The sequence below is a fragment of the Cryptomeria japonica genome, chromosome 4, assembly GCF_030272615.1.
Source record: "Cryptomeria japonica chromosome 4, Sugi_1.0, whole genome shotgun sequence".
Lineage (NCBI taxonomy): Eukaryota > Viridiplantae > Streptophyta > Pinopsida > Cupressales > Cupressaceae > Cryptomeria > Cryptomeria japonica.
Genome location: NC_081408.1, coordinates 449,793,178 through 449,813,184, shown reverse-complemented (window position 1 = coordinate 449,813,184; position 20,007 = coordinate 449,793,178). Strand labels below are relative to the sequence as shown.

Sequence of the window (20,007 nt, the reverse complement as noted above, 5' to 3'; positions counted from 1 at the left end):
ATGGAATTCAGGATGCAGAATATGATCCTTGATTGTGCCTCAACTGACTGGAGACATCGCTTTGGTGTGGTGGATCCAAATTAGGTCTGGTGCCTATCTAGGTTATGGACCGATATCATGTTAACGTGTTCTCTACACGTTACCGGGATGATTTATGAATTGGTTAATAATGTTTTGGTCTAAAGCCGACATGACATATCATTGTAATATGGATGTATGTAATGATCTTATTGTAATATCTTTTAGGTGGCCGACCTAATTAGTTTAGGCCTTAGGGTTTGTATAAATTGATGTAAGATCTCATTGTAGATCATTCTATGAGAATGAAATATATGTTTGTGGTCGTGGAATGATGTATCATATGCGAAGGAGATCTGGTTGATCATAGGTGATCGAATTGGGTTTAAGTAAGAGGTCAAAGGCCTCCAGTATTGAGCTTAACCGAGATTGTAATCAGGCATGATAGATGCTATCTCTGGCTCATTCTTCTGGATTGTTGTCCAATTATCTTGAGGTGGTTATAACCTCTCTCTAGTCAGTGAGACTCTTTTGTAATGAGCAGTACACTCTAGGAAGTGTGCCTTCCTGCATATGCGGGCCCCTTATTGTATCACATACTTTCTACAGAAGTATCATCTGACTATGGGTAGGCTTCCCACTGTGGTTTTTCCCTCTATTGAGTTTTCCACGTACAAATCATGGTGTTATGTGGTATGTTTGCATTGTGTTAATTCTCTATTTCATTCTTAAGTTTTATTGCTTACCGGTATGTGTTTCTGCTATTCCGATAGTCAATGTTTATGTGCTCCAGTTAAAGGTTATAAAGTGGCTTGATTAATATAATCTGTTGACAACTGATTCATCCCCCCGCCTCTCAGTTGTCCACCGGTTATCCTAACAATTGGTATCAGATATTTGGTCCTCTTTTGCAGAAGCTTAACCGCTTTAGGTAGATCCTATGACACCTAATACTTCAAATCCACTGACAACTATTTTCAGAAGAGGAATCCCTAAGCTTGATGGAACAAATTATGGGATATGGAAAATCCGAATGGAGACTCATCTTAGATGTCTTGGCAAGGATATTTTGGAGATCACTGAGAAAGGGTACAAACCTTATGATCCAACATCTTGCAATCCTGCTCTTGCAGACTTGGACAAGAATATTGAAAATGATTGCAGAGCTAGAGAAACCCTCTTGTGTGCACTTACTGATCAGCAAATCATGGGATTGATTGATAAATCATCGACAAAGGTTATGCAGGATAAATTACAAACTTAGAATGAAGGTGATCCTACTGTGAAAATTGCTAAACTTGATGGTTACCAGGTAAGATATGAGAACTTGAAGATGGAAGATAATAAAAGAATTGTTACATTTATGGAAAGAGTAAGAGAGATTGTCATGGGAATTTAATGTTGTGGAGGATCTCTGAGTGAAGATGAAATAGTTTCCAAAGTCTTGAGAGCCCTTCCACCGACTTCAATGATGAAGGCAACCAAAATTAATGAATTGAGAACAATGGCAAACACTTCAGTTAACATAGACATTTTGATTGGGAAATTATCTGCTTTTGAGCTTGAAGAATTTGGACCTTCTGGAGCTGCAAAGTCTGAACCTGCTTTTCATGCATCATCATCTACTAGCAAAAGTGATTGGAAAGCCTTATATGCAAAAGAATTGGAAGATATGAGGAAAGAGGATGAAGAATTTGAGCAACTTGAAGCCTTATATTCTAGAAGAGTACCTAAAGGACTGACAAGAAGTAAGTATGAAGGAAAAACACCTTTTAAATGTTTTGCATGTAATAAGATTGGTCATTTTGCATCTAGATGTCCTAAAAGGAATGCAAGATTTGAAGAAAGAGTTAAGAAATCATTTAAGCCTAATCAGAACAGATATAGATTCAAGAAAAGCAAACAATGCTACATAGCGGATGAGGAAGGAGTAAGTGATGACTTTGAGGATGAATCAGCAATAGACTCTACTAATGGATTCGACAATGGAAAGGAATGGGTGTTATATGCCTTAAAGGAAGATGAACCGAAATCGGCCATCAAGAATGAAGAAAAGGCCCTGGCAGCAAAAGTTGAAGACAAGGATGAATGGGTAATTGATAGTGGATGCTCACATCATATGACTAGAGATAAAAAAAAATTGTCCTTGCAAGAATACAATGGTGGTCAAGTCAGATTTGGAGATGACAAACCATGTATGATCAAAGGTAGAGGTATTATTTCTTTGGATAACAATCATAATACTGATAATGTCTATTATGTAGAAGGTTTAAAGCATAATCTTTTAAGTGTTGGTCAATTGGTGGACAAGGGTTTCCAACTTCAGCTTAAAGATAGAAAATGCAAAATCATTAACAAAATTGGTCTGGAGATTGCAATCGGTACTCAGACAGAAGGTAATATCTTTCACTTGAACACTGGTAATAAGACATCTTTGATTACTCATAGTGATGAGAGTTGGTTATGGCATAAGAGGTTGTGTCATCTTAATTTTGATTATATTTTTAAAATCGGTTCAACAAAGGCAGTTAGAGATATACCTAAGATTATGAAGCATCATAATCCGGTATGTAAGGAATATCAATTGGGAAAGGAAGTTAGAACTTATTTTAAGAGCATACATGATAAATCTAATGATGTGCTTGATTTAATTCACACTGACTTATGTGGTCTAGCAAGGACTAGAAGCTTTCAAGGTGATAGGTATTTCATGCTAATAATTGATGACTATTCTAGAATGATGTGGGTGACTTTTCTTAGGGAGAAGTTTGAAGCCTTTGAGAAATTCAAGATCTTTAAAGTAAAGGTAGAAACGGAAATTGGATTGAAAATCAAATGTTTGAGATCAGATCAAGGCAGTGAGTTCACTTCTCATGAATTGAATAGTTATTGTGAGACAAATGGAATTAGGAGATAGTTATCTGTACCCCAGACTTCTCAACATAATGGAGTAGTGGAAAGAAAGAATAGAACCATTTTGGATGCAACAAGAACTATGATGATGGAAGCCAAATTGCCTCACATCTATTGGAGAGAAGCAGTGAGTACAACAGTCTACACATTCAACAAAGTTCACATCAAAGGTGAAACTAGTAAGACCCCATATGAATTATGATTTGGACATACACCTACTGTTAAATATTTCATAATTTTTGGAAGTAAATGTTATATCAAAAGGGATGATTCAATTGGGAAGTTTGATCCTAGATGTTATGAAGGGATATTTCTTGGATATTCAATTCAAAGCAAATTATATAGATGTTATAACAAAAGATTGCAAAAAACTGTGGAGAGTGCAAATGTGAAAGTGGATGAGCAATACAAAAATCAATCTATATCATATGACAGGGAACTGATAGTGGAAATGATCATAACTAAACTGACAATGACTTAACCGGTACAAGATACTGAGACAGTTACACCGACACAATTAGAAAATTCAACTGTGATTGATGATCAGAACAGTGAACCTGAAGTTCAGAAGACACCAAGGTATGTAAGATTAAATCATTCTAAAGATCAAATTATTGGAGATAGGAACACGAGAGTTATGACAAGAAGAAGGCTGGAAAATGAAGAGGTATGTCTTATTTCTGAAATTGAACCGACATTTGTTATTGAAGCTTGTAAATATAAACATTGGTTAAAGGCTATGGAAGATGAATTAGATCAGATAGAGAAGAATGAGACTTGGACTTTAGTTCCTCGACCTAAAAATAAGAATGTTATTGGAATTAAATGGGTTTTTAGGAATAAACTAAAAGAGGACGATCAAGTTATAAGAAACAAGGCTAGACTAGTTTGTAAAGGATATTCTCAAATGGAAGGAATTGATTATGGTGAGACATTTGCACTTGTAGCTAGAATTGAAGTTGTTAGACTTTTTCTTACCTATGCAGCTTATAAGAACTATAAGGTCTATCAAATGGATGTTTAATGTGCATTTTTGAATGGTGAACTTGAGGAAGAGGTATACATTGAGCAACCTGATGGATTTTCACTAACAGATGATAAAGTTATGGTTTGCAAGTTAAGGAAAGCTTTATATGGATTGAAACAAACTCCTAGAGCTTGGTATGCAAGGTTGGATAAATATCTTTTGAAACTTGGTTTTACTAAAGGCAGTGCTAACAATAATTTATATTATAAGATCACTGATGATGATATTCTAGTTATTGAAGTATTTGTTGATGATATCATTTTTGGAGGTGAAGATAAATTGTGCATGAAATTCTCTAATAATATGAAGAATGAATTTGAAATGTCCATGATTGGTGAGATGAGATTTTTCTTAGGTTTGCAGATTACTCAAACTGACAAAGGCATCTTTATCTGTCAAACTAAGTATCTAAGGGAATTCTGGAAGAAGTTTGGTATGTATAATTCCAAACTGGTAAGTACTCCTATGGTGACAAGTGAGAAATTATCTATCAAAGACACATCTACACTGGTAAATTCGACAAGGTATAAGTCTATGATTGGTGGCTTGTTATATCTAACTCAGACTAGACTGGATATTATGAATGCAATAAGTATTGTTTCAAGATATCAAAGCAATCCTAAAGAAAATCATGAATGTGTAGTAAAGAGGATATTTTGGTATTTGCAAGGAACAACAAAATATGGCTTATGGTATTCTAGAGATGATAACTTTACTTTATGTGCATATATAGATTCAGATTTGGCTGGAGATACTGATGATAGGAAGAGCACTTCTGGTGGAGCTTTCTTTCTTGGAAATAAATTGGTTTCATGGATCAGCAAAAAACAATCATGCATTTCTTTATCTACTGCAGAAGCTGAATATGTTGCAGCAACAACTAATTGCACTCAAGTCTTGTGGATGAAGCAAATGTTGAAGGATATCAAGCTAAATTGTAGTGAACCGGTAGTTATCTATTGTGATAACTCTACAACTATTGACATGTCTAAAAATCCGGTATTTCACTCTAAGACTAAGCACATATCAATAAAATATAACTTTTTGAAGGACAAGGTGGAAGAAAAGGAAGTCAAATTGGTTTATGTGAACACTAAAGAGCAGACTGCAGATATATTCACTAAACCATTGTCTAAGGAATCATTTGAGTATTTGAGAGACGGGTTAAAGGTATCTACCCCTCCGACAGAAACTTAATTGATGGAACAAACCATCAATCTGGTATCCATCATCAACTTTATCCTTTGCTTTGGGTTGATGTAGTGGTGCTACTACTCAAGGGGAGTAGTCATCTTTGAGATTCACAAAATTTTGATATCTATGTCATATCTTTGGCATTGATGTCAAAGGGTGATAGTTATATGTGAAAAATAATGTTTATGTAAAAATCCCAGCACATTTTTTCATTTTTCATTGTTATATCTTCTATGAGAAATGTTTGGCACTTCTAGGCACTTAGATGTTTTATTTTTCACATCTAGTGTTGCCATCAATGCCAAAGGGGGAGATTTTTAGCAATATGGATGAATTGATTATGTGTTGCATTGATGTCAACACTTGTTGTTATGGTTGGTTACTGACAGACAGGTTTTGGTTACCGGTAGAAGATCTTGTGTTACCGGTAAGGGTTTAAGGTTCAACTGGCAGAGCTTTTACTGAGAATCTTTGATAGAATGCATAAGTGGTGTTGGTGCGGCTTCTAGATTAAATTCAGGATGCAAAAGGTGATCCTTGATCATGCGTCAACTGATTGGAGACATCGCTCTTGTATGGTAGACCCAAATTAGGTCCGATGCCTATCTAGGTTATGGACCAGTATCATGTTAACGTGTTCTCTACACGTTACCGGGATGATTTATGGATTGGTTAATGTTGTTTTGGTCTAAAGCTGACATGTCATATCATTGTGATATGGATGTATGTAATGATCTTATTGTAATATCTTTTAGGTTGCTGACGTAATTGGTTTAGGCCTTAGGGTTTGTATGAATTGATGTAAGATCTCATTGTAGATCCTGGTATGGGAATTAAATATGTGTTCATGGTCGTGAAATGATATATCATATGCGAAGGAGATCTGGTCGATCATAGGTGATTGAATTGGGTTTAAGTAAGAGGTTAAAGGCCTCCGGTATTGAGCTTAACCAAGACTGTAATCAGGCATGGTAGATGCTATCTCTGGCAGTTCATTCTTCTAGATTGTTGTCCAATTATCTTGAGGTGGTTATAACCTCTCTATAGTCAGTGAGACTCTTTTGTAATGAGCAGTATGCTTTAGGCAGTGTGCCTTCCTGCATGTGCAGGCCCCTTATTGTATCACATACTTTCTGCAGAAGTATCATCTGACTCTGGGTAGGCTTCCCATAGTGGTTTTTGCCTTTATTGAGTTTTTCACGTACAAATCATGGTGTTATACGGTATGGTTGCATTGTGTTAATTTTTTGTTTCATTCTTAAGTTTTATTGCTTACCAGTATCTATTTTTTCTATTCCGGTATTCAATGTTTATGTGCTCCGGTTAAAGGTTATAAAGTGGTTTGATTAATATAATTTGTTAACAACTGCTTCACGCCCCCCCCCCCCCTCTCAGTTGTCCATCGGTTATCCTAATAGCAACCTATTTCTCAAACCATCTATTGTCAGCTTCTCATCAGTTAGTCTCTTTGCAAACAATGTCTCGACGGTATTGAGGATTTCTTCCTGAATATTCTTGACTACTGTCCTTAATTGAGTTGTTTCCTCATTTGATCTTTCAAAGAATTCCTTCCCAACATTTACTGCACAATATCACTGAGGGAAGTCATATGCTTCATTTTCTCTGATGAGTGCTTGATCTATCAATGAGAGACTTCCATCAATGCCTTTAGGAATGGATTAGTCATATCCTGATAGGTGTGTGTGTCTTTCCATGACTGGTCCACATTTTTCAGTCTGCCAAGGACAGTCAAGATTTTCCTGTGCAACTTAGACAAGTCCTTGACGAACTTTCTTGCTACAATAAAAATGTCCTCTACCCATTTCTTAGTTCCTTGGGCAATTTGTTTATCTCTTCAAGTTTATCATCTGAATCCTTTGGAAGAGTTGTGAGATGAACAAAGGTCTAGTCTTCTTGCATGAATGGACACTTTAAACATTGCACACTCCCGCATATAGCTTTGTTCTCACTTTTCACTTTCTTATATTTCTTTTCCATCTGCTTCATCTATTCCTTCAGTGCCTGAGAGGAATCATCAAAATCCTCTATCACTTATGCCTTGGTAGCATGTCCCAAATCAACTATTGTTACATCATAATCCTTTGGGGTGATTTCACTTCTAGCCTTGTCTACCCTTGGCATTTCCACATGTAGAGTCATGAACCCTGACTCATTTCTGGTTACTTTAGAGAATTTCTTTATTGCCTTCTTCTCTACTAGCTTGTTTATCCAACTTAGAAACTTTCAATTTCAAGTGTAGGATCAATTTCTTCCTTTGGCTCCTTCCTCATTCTTTCTTTTAGCCAATATGGAGCCATTGACTGTTGATCGTGAACTTATAGATGCTCTTGTTCTTGTGTTACTTCCTCAAGGAGCTCTAAGACTTCTATTGTTGTTTCTTTGAAATAATCTTGGATATCCTATTCTATATCCAAAGGAAGTTCTTCTTCCTCATTTCTTTGCTGAGCAGGCCTTCGGGTCTTACTGACACTAAGTATATCATGTGCCTATGTCCAAGCCCTCTTCCTATGACTAGTTTTTTGTGTTGAGTTATGCTACTTCCTCTGTGAAGATGCCAATTTCTTGCACACTTGACGAGTTACCAGGCTATTGTACCTCTTCTAACCTTTGTTTCTTTTGTTGTGGATCTTTTGTCTGGCCTTCCTTCCTTCTGTTGTGGATCTTTTTGTGTTGAGTTATGCTACTTCCTCTATGAAGATGCCAATTTCTTGCACACTTGATGAGTTACCAGGCTATTGTACCTCTTCTAACCTTTGTTTCTTCTGTTGTGAATGCCTGGCAATTATTTTCCCTTTTTCACATTTTGCCCTTCCCTGTGGAACTGTCTCTTCTCTGGCTTGAGCTCTTGATGACCCCTTAGTGGATTCATCTTGTGACTCCAAGTCTCCCATCAAATGGTAAGTCAGGTTGGCATTCTTGGTTTTCAACTTGCTGATGTGACGCTTAACCCAGAGTCTTGAAATTTTTTTTGTATTAAGTATCATAGAACAATTACAAACTTATTACAAATACCAGATCCTTTCAAGCAATCTTATTACAAATATTAGCTCCTTTCAAACACAAATACAAGCTCCTTTCGAGCACCAAACTAGAAACAACAATTGGAAGACCAAGGGTCACAACTTAGAAATCCACTTTAAACAATGTGACAAATACAACCAATGGAAGACCAAGAGTCACAACTTAGAATTCCACAAAGATGTCCCTCTTGGGAGTTGAACTTGGGTCTCCACATTGATAACTCAATGCTTTAACCAACTAAGCTCAACCCCCTAGACAAAGTCTTGTAAATTTTATAACTGATAGGCTTAGGATATCCAAATCAACAATTTTTGGCTTTGAGCAATTAGGTGTTTGGATTAGCTTATCATTTTCCTTCTCATAATTTGGGTGAATATTGTTCACATCCTCTTCTACCTGATCTAGTACTTGGATGATTTCACATATCCAAATCAACCTAATAGGCAACTTGGAGAACATTCTTTCCTAACTTCTTAATCATCCTTGGTATTAGCCCAATAATCTTCCAAATGTATCTTATGACTGTTCCTTATGCCAACCACCATTCTTACCTTGTTGTTGATGCTCTACAAAATGGACAAGGTTAGACTAAAGCATGTGGTCATATAACACACAAAAACAAAGAAACAAAGGCAAACGTTAGTGTTAATCAACCAAAAACTAGTTTAAGCAAGCATACCAAAAGAGACACTAAAAACAAAGTAAAGCATTTAACTATGAATGTAAATGCAAGAAGACATCTCCAAATGCCTTCTACCATGCTCTTAGCTCCTTCTCTCTTGTTCCTCTCCTCTCCAAGTTCCAAATTAGTATAGCGCTATTGTTGTTTGAGCGCTATTGCCTAGTTGATTGAGCGCTTTTTGTGTAGGAAAATAGATGCCCAAGAGTGTTTTGAAAAAGAATCTCCCAATGCCAATGATGGATGGATGGAGAGATGAGGTCAGAGTTGTTTTGAACCATAGCAGTCCTGATGAGACTTAGGTCATTAGGATAAAAGCCTGTTTGAAGTCTAGGTGTGTCATGATTGCTTACCTGTTGAGACCTAAAGATACTTGATCAAAGTATCTGTTGATAGTCTAGGTTTAAACTTAAGAAAGTTTGAAACAAAACAACTGATGATGATGGTTGATGCACTTGTGTAGGAGGATCTTCGCGTCTTACAATCACGCGAGAGACATCTTACCACACAGGTGTTGCGCGATCGATTGAGAGAGGCCGAGGTGGATTTATTGCAACGACATGCCTGTACGATGTGATGCATATGCCTGTGATTCAGATGAATCACGGTTTGATTACAACATTGACATAGTGAGACATGCACGTTTCACTTAGCGCATGGAGAGGTGACAGTTACACTGGAGGATGTATGGCACATCCTGCACATTCCCATCCGAGGGGAGCTGGTGAGCTATGACTGAGCTTGGCGGACCCTAGCTGTGCAGAGATTTTTTGAGGAGGATGTCTACATTGATGATGGATCAATAGCCTGGGAGGACATAGTTGCGTTGTATGAGCCGTTACCAACAGTGCTATTAAGAATTGTTGGGGGACTACTGTGCCCAGATTGACGATCCCATGGACTGGCCGTTGGTTGGGGTCAGGTTATCGAGCAGATGATGACAGAGGGGACCTGGTTTGCGAGGGGCCGTGCATGCTATCACACTTATATCAGGAGCTTCATGATTTAGTATACCGAGGGAGGGGCTCCTTGGGAATAGGGATCACGCTGCTACATATTTGGGCGTGGGAGCACTTACCGGTTACTCGACCAGTTAGTCTGAGATTTCGGGCAGTGGACCAACCATATGTATATATGTATGGAGGGATGATGAGTCAGCCCCACCTGGGGAAGTTAGAGTGGTGGCGGCGGACGCTGGATGACCTGGACACAGTGATCTGAGGCCTTACATTGAGTGTGAGCCTTGGGAGGATGATGCGGAGGGGTTGCCATATGTTTTTATGAATCGATTCCTCATTGGTAGGACAACCTACAATGTGGAGAGATAGCTTCCGGGTCGGGTGTTGAGACAGTTTGGGCAGAGGCAGGGATTGCCTAGGGGATCTGGAGAGTATGCCAGGGTGGTCCAAGAGAGGTACTTATGGGGGCCAATATTACCATATGATTAGGCATTAGCAGAGTTTCAGATGCTATAGGCGAGACCATGGGATATGCGATTGAGGATGGTAGATGCAGGGGTGTCAGAGGAGTGCACGCAGTATATTACGGCACATCTGATTCCTCAGATATCAGATCCGACAGAGCCTATTCCAGATTTTGAGGAGGAGAGGGGATGGAGACAGAGGAGGAGAGGAGGTCATAGATTAGTAGGTGGACTAGGGAGAGGGGATGGTGGTGATGGAGATGGTGGTGGTGGGGATGGAGGAGGAGGAGGAGGGGGTGGCGGGTTTGGAGGAGGAGGAGGATTCAGAGGTGCGGGTGGAGGTGGTGAGTGATTACAGCGGAGAGGGAGAGGTGGGCAGCCATTGCGGCTACCTCAGGGACTGTTGATGTAGGGAGGTATGAGATTAGGTGGCAGAGATGCAGGTGAGGGACAGACACCTATAGATACAAAGGAGGGAGCCACAGGAGAGGGAGCCACTGGGGAGGCACCTATGGATATGGGGGAGGGAGCTATAGGTGGAGATTTGCGGGATCATATGATAGGATTTTTGCAGACTTGTGTAGAGGATTTGGAGGTAGAGGTAGCAGCTAGAGATGTTCAGTTGTTTGCCTAAGAGTTGGAGCTTACTGTGGTGCTGTGAGAGAGGGATGATGCAGTGGAGATATTAGTAGAGCTGCAGGAGAGAGTTTGGGTTGGAGTGGGAGCACAGGGTCCTCCTGGGGAGGTGATGAAGGAGATTCGACGAGCATAGGTGGAGATAGAGTATTGGCGGGGGTTATACGAGCAGGTGGTGCCAGCTAGTCAGTGAGCACTGAGTTATTCCCAGATGCGACATGTGAGATTAGAGCGGTCTTAGAGGATGCAGAGCAGTGGTGGTGTGATGGGTCCTCCATGGAGAGATAGATAAGGTGATGTAGGGGCTAGTGGGGGAGTGATGGGTCCTCCACGGAGAGATAGATCAGGTGGTACAGGGACTAGTGGGGGAGCAAGTGGAGAGGGTGGTGTAGCATCTGGTTAGAGTGGCATTTGAGAGAGCATTTTGTATGCATGTATTTATATTGTCATTTTGGACCGTGTCTTGGATGGCTCTTTGGTAGCCGATATTGTGGACTTCATTGTACTCTGATACATGTATATTTTTGGCGATATGATATGATATATGAGGAGATCCCATATTTTTGTGCTGATGTGCATTTTGATGACATGTATGGACTCTTATGCAGGATGATGATTTTATGATTTATGCTTTAGATGGATAGTTGTACTTGCTATATGTATGTCTCATGATGATGTATTCCTACATGATGTCTATATGCATTTTGTATGACATGATGCTAACATGTATATGCAGGTTTATATATGCGTGCATGATGTGTTGGTGATGTAACACCTTATGTATGTAATGCCATGATGATTATGTATGTATAATAAAATGATGATTATGATGGTTGTTTGGATTTTGATGAGACAATGAGATAATGATATTATGATTTTAGGATTTTATGCGGTAAATGAATGATGTATATATATAAATTCATCTAGATGTTGATTAGATGAGTGCAATATGGATAAACAAGTGTAAAATAAAAATGTTTAAATGATGATTTCTCAATGAATGCATATGGATAATTTATGAACCAATGTGGAAACAAATGGTGTTTGTTTACGAGTCTATATGGTGAAAAATATGATGAAGTGATAATGCAATGATAATGCAACTCATGGGTAACTGCACCTTAATGCAATGAAAAGGTAGAATAAATGCATGTTGGTAATGAATCTTAAATGAAATGAATTGAATGAGTATGAAAATATACTAAATGGATAAATGAATTCACCTAACTAATGGATAGATAAAGAGATGTATGCAACGATAAATGATGATAAATGATGATGATTGGTAACTGACACTAAATGAATGCATAGTAATGGCTAACACAATCAAGGACAATTTATTATATGGATGAATCTAAATGTCATGATTTATGCAATGATGAAATGATATAATAAGACTAATGTCAATAAATGATAATGAACTATATGTAATTGTATTCAATTAAATGATATAAAATGCACTCAATGCAAATGCAACTAAATATAATGATGATGATATGATCATGATAGATGAATGCAAGGTTTTTTTTAGACTTTGCATGATGCACTAATGATGTATCAGAGTACTCCGTCATGATTGTATCCAAGACCAGCTCAATTTTCACATAGTTCACATTAATTTTGTTCACACTTGCACACAAAACTATGTATATGAATAATGAATGAGTAAATGGATGGGCGATATGCAACAGAATGCCATATAAACAAATGAGATGAAATGACGATCCATAGTGCTTTATTTTCATCATTGAGCTTTTAAAATGTTGTAAGAAAATATAATCAACTTGACATAATGATTCAAGATGACCTGAGTAGTTCTTACATGAATTTTGATATAGCAAGTTAATACAAGCAACTTGATATAATGGATCAAGTTGACCTGAGTATTGCTTGCAGAACAGACAAGGATTATCTCCTTTCATGCATGACTTGGAATGTCCTCCTTGATCTTTTGCCGATCATATCCTAAGACAAGTTCATATTGTAATCAGAGAGAAACCATTATTGAGTTTGGAAGAGGCAGTAGGAACCAAGGATGGAGCATCGTATCTGTAGGCAAACAACATATATAAAGAATAAAAGAATATGGATCCTTGATAATGGTTCATGCTCATATGGTCGAGGTATACACTATAGTTAGCAAGTCGTAGTGATCTATGACTGTATTTCACATAAGATCATGTAGCTTAGTGAACTTCCCACGTAGACACCATTAGTACATGCCCTAGTACTTCATCAAAATAATTCGCAAAAGATACAAAAACAATGTTGTAGGAACCTGAATGAATAACCTACAAATCAACCAAGTACTTGATAGCTTAAACAAAATTTTCTTGTCAAAGAAAATGTCATCTTGTTTTTGTTTTGGTAAGGAAGGATGCATCCTTGTTAAGACAGTTTGCGTGTTTGATGTTGATTGTTTGGTTGATTGGATAAGTGGTCTTTGTTGGAGTTTTTCATAATGTTTTGGTTGGTATCTGCTCGGATGAGGATGCACAAGGTGTTGCCATGTTTTTGATTGTTTGATGTTTTCTGATGTTTTTGGATTTTGTGAGATAGTTTTTGAGTGTTTTTGGATTTTGTGGTTGTTTTGAATGTTTTTGGTATTTTGAGAGACAGTTTTGAACGAAGAACCAATGAATCACAAGTATTGTAGAATCCACTTCCATCCAATAGTTTAAGGGTATTGCCCCTAGTTTAGGCATGACTTTGAAAAAGCAGGATGCAAGATGCATGAAATACTATCCTTGATTGCAGACCAATAACAAGCCATGGTTTTGGACTGATGGATGAGTGAAGGTAGTGAATGTGATCGCAACAAGTCTGAAAGACAATGAAGCCATAGCCTTTACGAGTGGCACCTTTTTGCCAGGTTTTCACCATCGTACTTACTCAAGGTGCCACCAGAGTGGTTGTTCACTGTTTGGATGCATGATTTTTCTTTACTATTTTGATGTTTTTGTATTTTCTTTAGGTCATTTATCTGAATGTTTTTGGTGTTTTGCTGATATGTATGGGAGCCTGATGCTCTGTGCAACTTATGTACAAAACCGTTTGAGGCGCATGCTATTGATTAGATCTGCTAGTGGTTCTCCTTCTGAAGTAGCCAATTGATATGCCCCAGACCCAAACACAGCAGTGATAACATATGGACCTAGCCAATTTGATTCAAACTTTCCCTGATGTTCTCGGTTGGGTTGGTTATGAGGATTTTCTCAAATAACAAGAGCACCGACCTCAAATGTACGAGGTCTAACCTGATGATTATAGCTTTTGCTCATTCACTGCCAATAGGCCTTGAGGTGATTGTATGCAGCTTGTCGTTTCTCATCAAGTAGCTCTAAATCTAGGAGATGTGATACTCTGTATGCTTCATCATCGATGAGATTGTGCAAGGAAACCCGTAGAGATGGTATCTCGACCTCAATAGGTAAGATAGCTTCTACGCCATAGACTAGCGAGTAGGGAGTTGCGCCTGTAGGGGTTTGAATGCTAGTGCGGTATGCCCATAGTGCTGGATTCAATTAAATGTGCCAATCACGACTGACATCATTGACTGTCTTCTTTAGGATTCTTAATATGTTTTTGTTTGATGCCTCGGCCTAACCATTGCCTTGTGGGTAATAGGGAGTGGAAAAGCGATGTTGGATATGAAACTTCTCACAAAGCTCATAGACATCCTGATTCTTTAAAGGAAGTCCATTATCTGTGATGATGGACATGGGTACACCATACCGATAGATGATGTAATTAAGGATAAAGGAGGCGATCTGCGTGTTGGTGACTTGGGTAAGTGGAACAGCTTCGATCCACTTTGTGAAGTATTTGGTGGCGGTAATAATGACTTTATGGTCGTTGAATGAAGATGGATGGATTTTACCCACAAGGTCAAAGCCCCGTTGACAAAAAGGCCATGGTGTTGTGATTGGTTGCAATTATTGTGCGGGTGCATGTATTAGGTTTCCATGAACTTGGCATTTCTTGCACTTTCTGACAAAGTAGTAGGAGTCTTTTTCCATAGATGGCCAATAGTATCCAATGCGTAGGAGTTTCTTGGCTAGTGACGGACCGCTTGCATGAGTTCCACAAATTCCTTCATGTACCTCTTCCAAGGCCTTTGTTATCTCATCCTGTTCCAAACATCGAAGGAGAGTACCACCAAGACTGCATCAGTATAGGGTTTCAACAATAATGGTATATCGAGCAGTTTGGCGAATGAAGGTTTTACATTGGTTATTCGATTGGTTAGGAGGAAGTGTGTGATCATGGAGGTAGGTGTAGAACTCACTGTACCATGGGGATTCAGAACCGATAAGGTGAAATATCATCTCAGTTTCAGGGATATCATAAGTAGGGATCCGAAGTTGTTCTACCAAGAACTCGTAGCTTGTTGAATTCTGTGGAAGATCTAGGAGAGATGCAATGGTAGCCATAGCGTTAGTAGCTCGATTTTGATCTCTAGGTATCTACTCAAAGGTGATAGTAGTAAATTATGCCTTTAGACTATCCACCATTTGTTTATACAGCATGAGCTTGTCATCCTTTGTCTGATATTCATTAGTTGCTTGTCGAATGACCAGTTGGGAGTCGCCATATACTTGTAGTTCTTGTAACTTCCATTGTATGGCTAGCCTGAGACCTGTGATCAAGGCCTCATACTCTGCTATGTTGTTTGTGCATGGAAATGTGAGCCTGTAAGACTTCAGGATGTTGTTACCTTGACGTGTGATAAATAGAATGCCTGCCCCTAAGCCATGCCTAGTGTATGAACCATCAAAGTATAGTTTTCATGGTTGTGCTATTGTGATCATGAATATCTCCTCATCTAGAAAATTGGAAATGAGAGGATGATTGCTTGTGAGTGGTGCATCGGCCAACTGATCTGCAATGACTTGACCCTTAATAGCTTTTCGGTCTACATACTCGATGTCAAATTCACTTAGAATCATCACCCATTTGGCCAAGCGGCATGTCAATGCTGCTTTACTGAGTAAGTATTTGAGTGGATCGATCTTTGCAATGAGGTTTACTTTATGTGTCAACAGATGCCTCAGTTTAGTGGTTGCCAGGATTACTGCTAGGCAAGCTCGCTCAATAGGTGTGTAATTGAGTTCAAAGCCAACCAGTGTGCGAGAGATGTAGTAAACAACACACTCTTTCCCTTCTGCATTACGTTGTGCCAATAGTATACCCAATGCTGTACTTGTTGCTGATATATAGAGCAGTAAAGGTCTACTTGGATTTAGTGGGATCAGTAATGGCATCTTCATGAGATAGTCTTTAAGCATCTGGAATGCTTGATGGCATCTGGTATCCCATTGAAAGCAGATAATCTTGTGTAATAGGTGTGTAAATGGGTGACACTTATCTGCTAGTTGTGCAATGAATCTTCAGATGGATTGAAGCCGTCCTTGGAATGTCCTTAGCTGATTGATGTTCTTTGGTGGTGGCATGTCCATGATTGCTTTGACCTTTGCAGGATCAACCTTAATACCTTTGCTAGAGACAATGTATCCTAGAAGCTTCCCTAAGGTTACTCCAAAGACACATTTCTTTGGGTTGAGTCGCACATGATATCATTCCAGTCTATCAAAGATTTTCTCTAATATTTCCAGATGACCTTCTGTTGTGAGTGATTTCGCCAGTAAGTCATCAATATAATCTTCCATTATGGTATGCATCATGTCATGGAAGATGGTGGTCATTGCTCGTTGATAGGTCACTCCTGCATTCTTTAGACCGAAAGGCATTACATTCCAGCAGTATGTGCCCCATGGACATGTGAAGGTTGTCTTATGTTGATCCTCTGGTGCGATCTTTATCTGATTGTACCCTGAAAAGCCATCCATGAGTGAAAGCATGGAATGTCCTGTTGTTAGGTCTACTATGATGTCGATATTTGGTAGGGGGAAGTCATCTTTAGGACATGCCTTTTTCAGATCTCTGAAGTCAGTACAAATACATATGCCCCCATTTGGCTTGCCGATAGGCACAATATTGGATATCCAATCTGCATAATCAATTGGTCTAATAAAACCAACATCTAGGAGTTTCTTAAGTTCTGCTTTGACTAGTACTGCAATTTGATGATGCATCTTGCAAAGCTTCTGATTGACAGGTTTGGCTCCTTTTGCGATGGTGAGGTGATGCATGACTAAATCAGGATCAAGCCCAGACATGTCTGCATATGACCATGCAAAGTTGATCTGACGCTTCTGGAAGAACTCTACAAACTTAGGTTGTTCCTCTGGAGTTAAAAGAGATGCCAGATGTATGTGGTGAGGCGTTTCAGGAGTCCCCACATTGTATTCTTTTGTTTCCTTAATGAGAATTGTTGATCGTTCCTGCTGTGTACTAGAAGGGAGAATGTCAAACCTTTCATCCCCAGGAGCCTCAAAGAGGTTTTCACCATTGGATACGCTCTTTTTTTTTACTTTTACGGGATCAAACAGTGCCACAGTGTGGTTTTCACTGGAAGATCCATGTTTCATTGTTATATTTTTGCAGCTGAAAGGTTTGACATCCGCCTTGAAGTATGCTGCGCTGTTAAGTTCTATGGCGAATCAAACTTTATGATCCCCACTTGGTATGTTATCTCGTAGTTCCAAAAAGTCAATGATCACCTCATTGTTTTGGAAAAGGTAAAGACATGGGGGATTAGGTTGGTTCCACTCGATGAGTTTAGGATGGATAATGGGCATTACTTCATCGATTAGGTTAAGTTTGTTAGATGTGTCAGTGAGGGTTAAGATGTTGTGGTGAAGGTCGTTGATGGTACTCTCCCTGTCAGAATCAGGGGTAGGATGTGACGTAGGGTCTGTGGAAGATGTTTCCAGCTCAGGAACCCAAGAGGTCTTTATCTATGCTTCTTCGTAAACAAGGATGTCTTTGCAGGGTGGAGGTAGTGATGTGTCTCCCTCATCTGAAGTATTAAGGTGGATGGAATAAAATTTCCATTCATGTGAGTCGGTCTCTGAGTCACTTTCCAGCATCTGATTATTGTACCATACTGGGATATCTTTTGAGTTAAACACTGCAGGTGTGATTGGCTGATGTACCATTGTAGAGGAAATGATCAGTGCTGCAGGAAGGATTATGGGGATCAATGAATCCGATACAGGGAGTATAGGTAGTGTTGATTCTGCTGGAATTGTCGGTGTTGTCAATACTGCTAGGGGTTCTGATAGTGCCAGTGGTGCTATTGATGTTATTGCTGGTGGTGATGGGGTTGCTGGTTTGATTGGCGGGATAATTGGTGTTGCAGATGGTTTTGCTGGGATTTTTAGCCTCGATGGGGTAGTTTCCATGGTGTTTGATGCTTCTTTTATAATGAAAGGTGACCTCTTTGTAATAGGCTGATATAGTGGTTGGCTGGGTTTTCCTTTGAATCTGAGCTTAGGAAGGATCTCCTTTTGAAAGCCTAGTCCTGTATTATTGGGATTTAATTCTGGCTGTAATGGTTCATGTCTTCCTTGCTTACAATGCCCTAAAGTACTTTGACCATCATATCCCATTCTTTGTATAATGAGAAGGCCTTTTCCATATTGATCTGTGGGAAGCTTAGCTTGTAGAATGTCGGTGGTGATAGGATCTTTATAGATCCATTCTGCTAAGTCTTCATCTCTGGTTTCTTCTTCTTGACTCTTTCCAAGGATGAATGGTGTCAAAGTACATGCTAGCTTGATCAGTGGTGCTTGAAGTATTTGTTTAGGTTTGCCATGTGTTCTAGGAGAAGTGGGCATTTGTCCAACACAAAAGAGTTGGCTTAAATTGTACTCTCCAGGACCTTCTTCAGCTATTTTCATCTTGAGCTTCTCTTGCTTGGGTATAGTGGTGTTTGAACTGGAAAGAGAGGCTGGACTTACGTATGATGTGGAGGAGATGGCTTCTCTATTGTTGGGAACAGTAATCTCTGGTTGATGACTTATGTTATGACAATACGCAAAGGGGTTTGCATCACCCAAGATTGTGATTTCTACACCATTATGTGGGAAATTGATACACTGATGGTAGGTGGATGGAACGACTTGCATGGCATGTATCCAAGGTCTCCCCAACCATAAATTGTATGGTAGAGGAAGGTCCAAAACCTGACAGATGATGTGCTTCACCACAGGGCCCACTCAGATTGGTAGCACTACAGCTCCTTTGGATGAATGCTCTGCATCATCATAGGCTTTGATTGTGATCTTCTTGCGGGGATCCACTGATTCAATTGCATATCCCAAAGCTGTGACTAATTGTAGAGTACAGATATTCAGGCTTGCTCCATTGTCGATCAAGACTCGCTTGATCCTATGTTGGTTGATAAACCCTTCAATATGGAGTGAGGCATTATGAGGTTGCTGGAAGGAGGAGTTGTCACTTTCAGAGAAAGTGAGAGAAGGTGATGATCTTAGATTTCCAACCATGGCTTGGAACTGATCTGTATTTAGGTTTGCAGGGACTGATGCCTCTTGGAGAGCTTAATCCAAGATTGTTTTATGGGATGGAGATAGGCATAGTAGCTCTAAGATAGATATTAGTGCGGGCATTTTGTCTAACTGGTCCACAAGGTTATACTACTTTGGGATAGATGGGGTGCCTTATGGAGCTGCTTTTATGGTAATCTTGCTGCGACGTGTAACAACATTGTAAGTGGAGCTAGGATTTTTGATGGTTATAGTTGCAATCTGTTCACTGGCATCGTATAGGTGATTCACAATGTAATTATACATGGCTTGCGTATAATTGGTAGTATCTGGGTTTCTCCCTGAAGTGGAAGGAGCCCTTTGATCATGTGATGGAAGTGGATTTTTAAACATGAGATGATCATTGTTTGTTGTCTTTGGGTCATGACCTTTGATTTCTATTTCACCTCGATCAATAAGATCCTGAATAAGATCTTTCAATCTGTGACAATTGCTTGTTTTATGTCCTTTCCCTTGATGGAAATCGCAATGTTCAGTATCCCTCCACCATAAAAGTTTGACTTGAGGTTCATAATTTGATGTTTTGGGTAAGGTCACCAGAGTTTGAGAAACCAACTGTCGTAACATTGTTTCGATGGGTTCCCCTAAGGGAGTGTATGTTCGC

General features: G+C 39.2%; 1 protein-coding gene across 1 annotated transcript in view; it reads left to right on the top strand.

Annotated features, from left to right (window-relative positions):
* LOC131033740 (peptide deformylase 1B, chloroplastic/mitochondrial) overlaps window positions 1–11,818 on the top strand; it is a 228,012-nt gene extending 216,194 nt beyond the window's left edge. Inside the window, exon 6 of the mRNA XM_057965015.2 lies at window positions 11,669–11,818. Coding sequence (XP_057820998.2) covers window positions 11,669–11,704 — 36 coding nt within the window. The 3' untranslated portion in view covers window positions 11,705–11,818. The remainder of the gene's footprint in view (window positions 1–11,668) is intronic.
* The last annotated feature ends 8,189 nt before the right edge of the window (window positions 11,819–20,007 follow it).